General features: G+C 56.8%; 1 protein-coding gene across 1 annotated transcript; it reads left to right on the top strand.

The window, feature by feature from the left end:
- The first annotated feature begins 4,672 nt into the window (after positions 1–4,672).
- LOC306649356 (testisin-like) lies at positions 4,673–8,617 on the top strand. The gene is made up of 6 exons (XM_079120247.1): positions 4,673–4,755; positions 4,851–4,877; positions 5,205–5,370; positions 5,996–6,279; positions 7,877–8,031; positions 8,297–8,617. Exons 1-6 carry the CDS (start codon positions 4,674–4,676, stop codon positions 8,534–8,536), a joined length of 954 nt encoding a protein of 317 aa, XP_078976373.1. The 5' UTR covers position 4,673; the 3' UTR covers positions 8,537–8,617.
- Positions 8,618–8,883: the final 266 nt, after the last annotated feature.

Raw genomic sequence — 8,883 nt, 5'->3', positions numbered from 1 at the left:
CCTTCTGTTTCAGTTTTCATATACATTGTTGAAAGAAGTGCAGAAAAAAATGAAAGCAGATGTGGAAATTTTACTGTCACATAAAATGTGGTCTTAGGTTTGAAAACCGAGGATGTTTTCCCCAGACAAAAGTTGCATTCTACTGAAAGATGTAGGAGGCATGTACCTTTAGTCCCCAGAGCAGAGGTCTTGGTAACACATAAGCAAAAAAAAAAATGTTCAAAATACCTGAGAAATGAAAATCCACATTTCCCCCCTCAGAAATCAGATTCATTAAAAGACGAAAATGAGTAAGTGGAAAAGCAGTCATGCAGAGTGGTCCCCAGGAATGATTTCTGCTGCACTTAGGCAGAAGGTCACCGGGTGCTGGGAGCACCGAGCCCCTTGGAAGGGTTACCTGGAAGTGAGGTGGAAGGAAGCCCCGGTGCCAAGGCCGTCCAGAGATCCCCTGCCCAGCAGCACATCTGGGAGGCCCCTGATCCCAGAGACCGGCCCACGGCGCCCCCTGGTGGTACGTGAGTGGATGTCGTGGCGCTTGCTCTGCGGTGAGAGGGCAAGTACTTCGGTTTTTCCTGTTGAGATCCAGTCTCCTTGACGAATGAACTTACCTCCCTCACCCCAGGTTTCCTGGCCCACCTAAGCCCCGCCAGAGCCCCAAGATGGAAGGTCAATGGCCAACAGGGCAGAGCGGGTGTGCCTGGACAAGACGCCTGTGGCAGGCCCTGGGGTCTGCAGCTCCACTGCCTATGCGGCCGCTTCCACCCCGCAGGGCTGCAGGCAGCTGCAGCACAGGGCGGAAGGCAGGATATTCCAGCTGAGTGCCCGTGGCACTGGGGCAGGTCCTGCACCCTGCAGTCTCAGCTCCTCAGCTCACGGCGGGGGTCATAAGAGCTCCTGGGAGGTAGGCAAGGTGGGTGTCCTGCAGGAGGTGTCAGGCCAGGTACTTCAGCCAGCACCCAATGAAAGGTGGGCATTGTGATTCCAGAGCAGAGCAAGGAAAGGGAGGCCCTGGGGGCTGGGTCAAGGGCTAGGGGCTGTGGTCAGGGCTAGGGGGTCATGCCTGGGCCTGCCTGGAGTGGGCCGGTGGTATGATATCTCACACGTGCTGGGTACAAATGGTACAGGAGCAGTAGCAGACGGGGAGTGCTCTCAGTCTCTCCTTTCTCACTCTTCTTTCCAGTCTCTCCAGGGAACTCTGGGTACTAACCCAAGATATCCAAGAAGAGGACTGGAGGCGGAAGCACAGGCTGGAACCCAGCAGGATTGGAGGGTCAAGTGAGGACCCCTGGCCCAGAGGCAGGAAATGGGAGCCTTGGAGCCTCTTTGGGTGGGAGTCTCAGTCTCCATCCCAGGGCCCTGGGAGCCATGGGTCCCCTCTGCTGCAGGCCCCCACGGGGACCTTCTCTCACCCTCTGGGGCTCCCTCCAGGGTGTCCCTTCCTTGCTGCCTTACCCCCCTGGGCCCAGGCTTCTCTGGACATGTGGGGCATGTGTCCCTGTCACTCCTTCCAGCGGCTGTGACCGGACTGTCTGCCTTGAAGACTGACTCCTTATGGCCAGTGAGTCCAGCAGAGCTAAGGGAAAGCTAGGGCTGGGAGGACGGGGCTGGGAGGAGGCCAGGCCAGAGACCAGAGGGTGTAGCTGACCATGCTGGAGGGAAACAGCCCACACTATTTCCAGATCAGCCAGCTGGTCAGTTGCAGAAGACTATAGCTGACTGACCACCAGGGACACACATGGTCACCTGGCCCCGAAGCTCCTATATGCCACATGTGACGTGCCCATGGGACCCTGTGCTGCCTGTCTGGGGTGGAAGGAGAAGGAGCATGGTCCTCCCCTCATACAGAAGACCCCTCCCACACCACACACTATCATGGACCCCCGGCTGCTGCTGCTCACCTTCTCCGGGCTTCCTGCCCTGTGGGAGCCCGGGCTGGCAGCCTGGTGTGCTACAGGAGAGCAGAGAGGAGGGGAGGGAGGGCTTTCCCCACCCCAGGGCCTCCTGAGCCTGGCAGACCTTGCCTCTGGCCTCCACAGAGCTGAGATTCCCCAAGGCGTCCACAGGGCTGCCCGGTGAGGCCCAGGGCTGAGCCACTCCTTGGCAGGTGGTCCCACTGACCTGCCTCTGAGCCCTCAACCCTGGACACTGTGAGCCTCCTGTTCCTACTCCTCCAGAGCCTCCCTTCCTTTCGTCCCCATCAACTGCCCGCTTCACAAATGTTCCCCAAGCCCGCCTTGAGCAGAGGTTGGAGGTGGCGGAGGTGGCGGAGGTGGCCAATAACCACGGCACAAGCACCAGAGGAGGCCATTTCAGACACACTGCTCAGTTGTGGGGGCAGTGGGTGGACAGTCAGGGGGGCCTTCAGGGCTTACTTTCTACAGGGAGCAGAGGTGAAGTGAGGGACCTGAATGCCAGGAAGAAGCCTCCGGCAGCTCTCTGGGCGGCGGGCAGTCTGAGGGTTTGGTCAGGACCTGCAGACGGAGGGCTCCCTGGGCCTCCCAACAGCATCAGAGGTGGTGGTTGGTGGTATGTCTTCGGTGATGACCTGAGTTTGGTCCCAGTGGCCAGGAGTGCTCAGGAAACTGGCTCAGATACATGTGCTGGAGGGCTAAGGGAAGCAGAGGGGGACCATCTTCGGGACACTCTTGCCCCATTGCCATGCACATGGACCTGATCTCTCCCCAAGCCTTGGCCTGCTGTTGAGGCCTGTTCTGCCCAAGTGCCTTGGCCTGAGCCCAGGTCCATGGCCACTTTCTCTGCAGAGGTGACCTGGTCACTGATGTGTGAAGTCAAGGAGACATGAAAGTGAACTGTTGTACCCACAGCAGCACTCAATGTGCCCGGTCAAGGACACCATCTGGAAGGCTCTCTGCTGTGCCTCCAGCCAGGGTCCTTGTCTGCCTCTGCTTCATGCCCTGGCCCAAGACCGAGGACTCCAGGAAGTGGACACCTTTGGGACACTCCTGCAAATCCTGACTGTTCTACCTGGAGGGAGCTCCCTGCAGGCCAGGGGAAATCAACGCTCTGAAAACCCACCCTGTTCCTGGGAGTGTCCCGGACAGAGGGGTACAAGCCGGCACAAGCCTCCACAGACGCCCTCCAGAAGCCTCAGGTCACAGGGACACTGGGATGGACAACCCAGTGGTGTCTCTATCTCCCTTTCCATGCATTCCCTTTATCCTTGGACAATAAAGTTTGTCAAAGGCAGTGGCACCGGTTGCCTTTCACCACAGCCACGATGCAGGTCTGCAGAGCTGAGCACAGCAAGAAAGCAGGGTTCAGGTTTACAGCAGGACACTGCTCAGCCCAGGGTCAGACGAAATCCGCTCATCTGCAGCAGCATTTATGTATGAGCCTGGACAACATTATGGTAAATTAAATAAGGTGGGCCCAGAAAGACAAAAAGTGACTTCATCTATTTGTGGAAGCTAAAAGCAGTTCATCTCAAAGAAGTAGAGAGTGGAATGGGGTCACAAGAGGCTGGGAAGAAGCGGGAGGATGGCTACCAGGTGCAGGGGAGCAGTTACACAGGAGGAATAAATTCTAAAGTGCCACACCCAGTGAGGAAACTGGTTGGCAACAACTTACCTAATATTCAAATTAGCTAATGTAGAGAATTTTGAATGTTCCCAACACAAAGAAATGATAAGTGTTTGTGGTGATGGATATGATCACTATGTATTGTATGCATGCATCAAAATGTCACATTGTACTCCATACATATGTACAATTATGTGTCAGTTAAAAACAAAAGATATACCAGCAATCCAGGAGGCTGAGGCAGGAAGATCTCAAGCTTGAGACCAGCCTAGGCGAGTAAGCAGCATCCTGACTCAAAAAATAAAGAGGACTGGAGATGTAGCTCATCTGTAAGGCACCCTTGAGTTCAATTCCCAGTACCACTAAATAAATAAATTTTAAGTGGGTATATAAATATATTTTATTTTTCAAAAAAATATATTTTATTTTTAAAAAATATATATTTTAGGGCTGGGGCTATAGCTCAGTTGGTAGAGTGCTTGCCTTGCAAGCACAAGGCCCTGGGTTCAAATCCCCAGCACCGAGATATATATATATATTTTTTTTTTCTTTTTTCTTTTTTTTTTTTTTAGGCAGTCCACTGATACTCCGTACCCCACCTAGACCCCGATTTAAAAAAAAAAAAAAAAGGCTCAACGTGGAGGGTGAGACGGGCTTGCCGCTAGGGGGCAGCCTAGGCGGGTGGGAACCAGACCACGGTCTGCTGGCAGAGACAAAGCCCAAGACCCTCATGTTCCCCAACAAGTCCTGTGAAGGTACATATTCCTGCCCGGCAAACAAGGAGGAGGTGCTAATGAGTCTTCCTGGGGGGTCCTGGCTAAGGACCAGGTCCTTGGTCCGGAGGAATTTGTGGGTAGAGGAAAGGGAGCAACACGGGAGGCAACCAGGAGACAAGAAAGGAGTTGTCGAGGTTCACTGTCTGCTGCCCCGTATCAAGGGGTGTAGAGGCTGACCGACCCCCGGAGCAGCTGAGCCCAAGGGCTTCTGTGGTGTCCAGCCAGCCCGAGCCCAGGGAGCTCCTGCTGGGGGAGGGTGGTGGCCAGGGCTCTCCGTCTGCTGCCGCCCCCAGGGGGCTCCAGCCCGGCCGGAGTAGTAGGAAGCAGAGGGGCCGCCAGGCTGCAGGAGAGGAGGCCATGAGCACTCGGGGAGAGAAGCTGCTGCTGCTGGCGCTGCTGCTGGCGCTGCTGCTGGCGCGGGTGGGACCCGAGGAGGAGGGTGAGCGCAGGGGGCGCTGCGGGCAGTACTCCGGGCGAGGGAGGGGATTTCGGGCGCGGAGGTCAAGGGGAGCTCACCTTCTCGCCCCCACCCAGAATCACAGGAAGTGGACCTGTTGTCAGGTAAGGCGCCCAGGATGCCGGCTACCTGTGTGGCTGTGGTGCGCCTGCGTCGGGGTGCAAAGGAGGCCTCATCCTTTCCTCTGCCTCGCCCAGGATGGAGAGCTCGACGGTGCTCGAAAGTAGCGGGGCCCTGTGGGAGGCGGGCCGCCGCGGGCCACGTGGGGAGGATCCCGGAAACTCCTTCTCCTTCCACAGTCGACCCGGCATGCGCGCGGGCACTTGCGTGGGACTCGACGGAGCCCCTGCGGGTCAGGCACCCTGGGGGCAAGCGGGGCGGGGCGGGCCTGTCTCCCGCGACGCAGCCACAGGTCCGTCTGACCATCCCAGGGCCGTGCGGCCACCGGACCATCCCGTCCCGCGTGGTGGGTGGAGATGATGCGAAGCTCGGGAGCTGGCCATGGCAAGGGAGCCTGCGCCTGTGGGGCAACCACGTGTGTGGAGCCAGCCTGCTCAGCCGCCGCTGGGTGCTTACTGCCGCCCACTGCTTTGAAAAGTGAGTGCGGGAGAGAGCAGGGGCCAGGGCCTACCTGAGCACGCGGTTCAGGTGGCTGCAGCTGGTCTTGTACTGAGCCAAGGCTCTGCTGCAGCTGGTTATGTCCACAGGAGTTTCTGTGGGTGCCCCTGGAAGGAACCTTCTTCAGTTTCCTCCAGAATGTTCTTCCACTGCACTCCCATGCACCTAGTGTATTGCTCGCCCTTTCTTCCCTGCCACACTCCACGGACCTGCAGATGCATACTTCAGGGGTGGGAGGGGTGGGTACAGGGGTGGGCAGGTGCTTAGCAAGCAGCCTGGCCTGCGGAGCTCTCTCCAGGGCAGCCCTTTGACTTAATCCCGCCCAGCACCCCCACCCCCACATCTGTTCGCTTCTCTTGGGCTACATAGGGGTCCCTGTCCTTAGGACAGCTCTTGGAGGTGACAAGACCACTGGAGGGAGCCACTGTCCTCAGAGTGCCCAGAAGTGAGGGCTTTGGGTGTCTGTCTTGTTTCCACAGGGGCCCTTGGGCCCATCAGAGGGACTTGAAAAGGGCATTTGGGATGAGCAGTTAGCAGCCCCCCAGTGTCACTTCAGGAAGGGATTTAGGTTGCTCAGGTGGCTGGCTCTCTTCTCCCCTGCCAGGTCCCTTGATCCCTATGAGTGGACAGTCCAATTTGGCGAGCTGACTTCCATGCCATCTATCTGGAACCTGCAGGCCTACTACAGTCGTTACCAAGTGCAGAATATCTTTCTGAACCCCAACTTCAAGGGGGTGGCACCCTATGACATTGCCCTGCTAAGGCTGGACTCCTCTGTCACGTACACAAACCTTATCCAGCCCATTTGCATCGTGCCCTCCACGTTGGAATTCGAGAACCGGACTGACTGCTGGGTGACTGGCTGGGGGGACATCAAGGAGGAAGAAGGTGAGGCTGGGGGCAGGTGGGCCTGCGGGAGGGTACTACTCATCCCGTTTAGCCACCAGGCCCAGCTGCCCTTCCCTGGCCTTGGGCACCTGCTCAGCACTCTCTCCTCACAGACTTCCCTCTTCTTGCTCCCACTGAGGGCAGGAAGCACAGGCTCAGTCCCTTCCCTTCAGACACTGTGTGGCCAGAAGGCAGGGTGCAGGGGAGGCCAGCTGGGCCAGCCTGAGGGATGGGGGTCCTGAAGGGCATGTAGAAGGGCCTCAGCTTTGCTTTAGTCATGTGTCTTTCCACTTCCTTGGCCAGTCCACCATTAAGCCCCACGCTGGCTCCTCAGTGCCTTCTGCAGCCACCCTGGTTCCACTTGCCTGACCTAGAGAGCAGAGCCCTTTCTCTCTCCTCAAATTTTCCAAGCCACTGGGTGTGACTGGCACAGCTGCTCAGTAGGCTGAGTCAGGAGGATGGCAAGTTCAAGGCCAAGCTGGGCACCTTAGTGAGACTGTTTTATAATAAAATTTTTAAAAAGGGCTGAGGTTTTAGCTCAGTGGGAGAGCACTTGCCTAGCATGTGTGAGGCCCTGGGTTCCATCCCCAGCAGCTGGGGGTGGGGGGGCTCTACCTTCACAGGGTAGCTCTGAGGTTTAACAGGGTTAGCACCCAAGCTCTTAGAAGTGCCCAGTGTAGAGGAACCACCATCTGCGTGTCTCTGCAGGGTCCTGTGGTAACTGGACCCAGACAGGAATTGGGTTCACATCAGGCTCTGTCTTCTCTGGTGCCTTTCTGGAGGTGACTCTTCCCCCAACCTGTTCCTTATCTGGGAGTGGGTCTTGATGCCACAGCATCTTAGAGGCGATGAAGGAGCCTGAGAGCACAGGGTTCAGGCCTTGGAAGTACCCCGGATGTCATCAAGGGCAGAGCATCAGCAGACTGCCCCTACCCCGTCTGGCATCTGGATGCTGCAGCAGGGCTGTGTTGATCATGAAGCCGTCTCAGCCTCCTTAGCCTCTCCTCCTGTTTACTGCCTCAGGTAGTAAATAGCTTTGTGTGCATTCTACAGAGAGCAAAACTAAGTCTTGGGAGAGTGCTAACAGCCTGTGCATCCACTGGGTCCCTCTTTTTTTTTTTTTTACCAGGGATTGAACCCATGGGTGCTTAACCTCTGAGCCACATTCCCAACCCCTTTTTTATATCTTATTAGACACAGGGTCTTGCTGAGTAGCTTAGGGCCTTGCTGAGTTGCTGAAGCTGGGTTTGAACTCATGATCCTCCTTCGGCCTCCCAAGCCCCTGGCATTACAGGCATGGGCCACCATTCCTGGTTCCATAGGTCCCTCTTTGGTATTCTTTTGTGTGTTGCAGGGGTTGCTGGGGATTCAACCCAGGGCCTGGAACACACTAGGCAAGCACTCTACCACCGAGCTACACCCCAGCCCTCTCCTGTTGATTGCTTCTGAGTACAGGGCTGGAACCAAGGCCCGACGAGAGAGAGTTGCAGGCATTGTCGGTGCCCAGGGACACCCTGACCCCACAGCCTAATGCTCTCTCTCCCCCAACCCAGTGGAGGATCAAGTTGCCTGTTTCTCTGTCCCCTGTCCCCCACAGGGCTGCCATCTCCTTACACCCTCCAGGAAGTGCAGGTCTCCATCATCAACACGACCATGTGTAACCACTTGTTCCATGAGTCAGACTTCCGCTATAGTATCTGGGGAGACATGGTTTGCGCTGGAGAGGCTGAAGGTGGCAAGGATGCCTGCTTCGTGAGTGTCACCCCAGCCCACCATGGTCTCCTGGAACTAGTATCCCACTGCTCCCAGCCCCAGGCCAGACAGCAACTTCTCACCCGAGACCTCTTTTGATCTCATGCTACCCCTGGGAGGTGGAGACTGTGGCCCCACTTTGTAGATGCAGAGAGAGTAAAACTCATGCCCCCCCTGCCAGCTCCACAGCCACCCCTGCTCCCCCAGCTCTTCTGCAGGCCCCACACACCCCGCCCTGGCTGGGCTCACCCAGGCTTCTCCCCAGGGTGACTCAGGAGGACCCTTAGTCTGCGACCTGGAAGGGCTGTGGTATCAGATTGGAATTGTGAGCTGGGGAGTGGGCTGTGGTCGGCCCAACCAGCCCGGAGTCTACACCAACGTCAGTCAGCACTTCAACTGGATCCGGAGGCTGATAGCCCATAATGGCATGCCCAGGCCTGACCCCTTCCCTGCACTGCTGTTCCTTACCCTGCCCTGGGCCGCCAGGCTCCTGGGGCCAGTCTGAATGAACCTGGGCTGTGAGGGTTGGAACCTTCTACTAAGTACAGCTCTAGTCCTCTTCTGGCTAATAAACACATTCAGCATTCCTCCAGACTGGGTGCTTCCTGGACAGTCTCCTATTCGCCCCTGTCTGGTTCAGCCCAAGACCTGTCCCCAACTCCCCAAACTATTAATTGCATTAGCCAAGCTTTGAGCTGCAAATGCAGAACTCTCTCCATTTAGTTCAATCAGATAATTTACAGGAGGGGTGTAGTTGTAAGGTGACTGGGGGCTGGGAAGAGTGGGGGTGCAGGTGCTCGGGAGAATCCCAGTGTGCCCCATCATGCAAATGTCAGTCACTCCTGGTATTAC

The sequence above is a fragment of the Sciurus vulgaris genome (assembly GCF_902686455.1).
Source record: "Sciurus vulgaris genome assembly, chromosome: 18".
In the NCBI taxonomy this organism is placed as follows: Eukaryota; Metazoa; Chordata; class Mammalia; order Rodentia; family Sciuridae; genus Sciurus; species Sciurus vulgaris.
The sequence above is the reverse complement of the archived record's forward strand: the minus strand, read 5'-3'. Positions and strand labels throughout refer to the sequence as shown.

Coding starts and splice junctions, on each gene's coding strand:
- LOC306649356 (XM_079120247.1), top strand. CDS start 4,674: ATGAGCACTCGGGGAGAGAAGCTGCTGCTGCTGGCGCTGCTGCTGGCG. Junction 5,371..5,995: donor GCCGCCCACTGCTTTGAAAA/GTGAGTGCGGGA, acceptor CTCCCCTGCCAG/GTCCCTTGATCCCTATGAGT. Junction 6,280..7,876: donor GGACATCAAGGAGGAAGAAG/GTGAGGCTGGGG, acceptor TGTCCCCCACAG/GGCTGCCATCTCCTTACACC.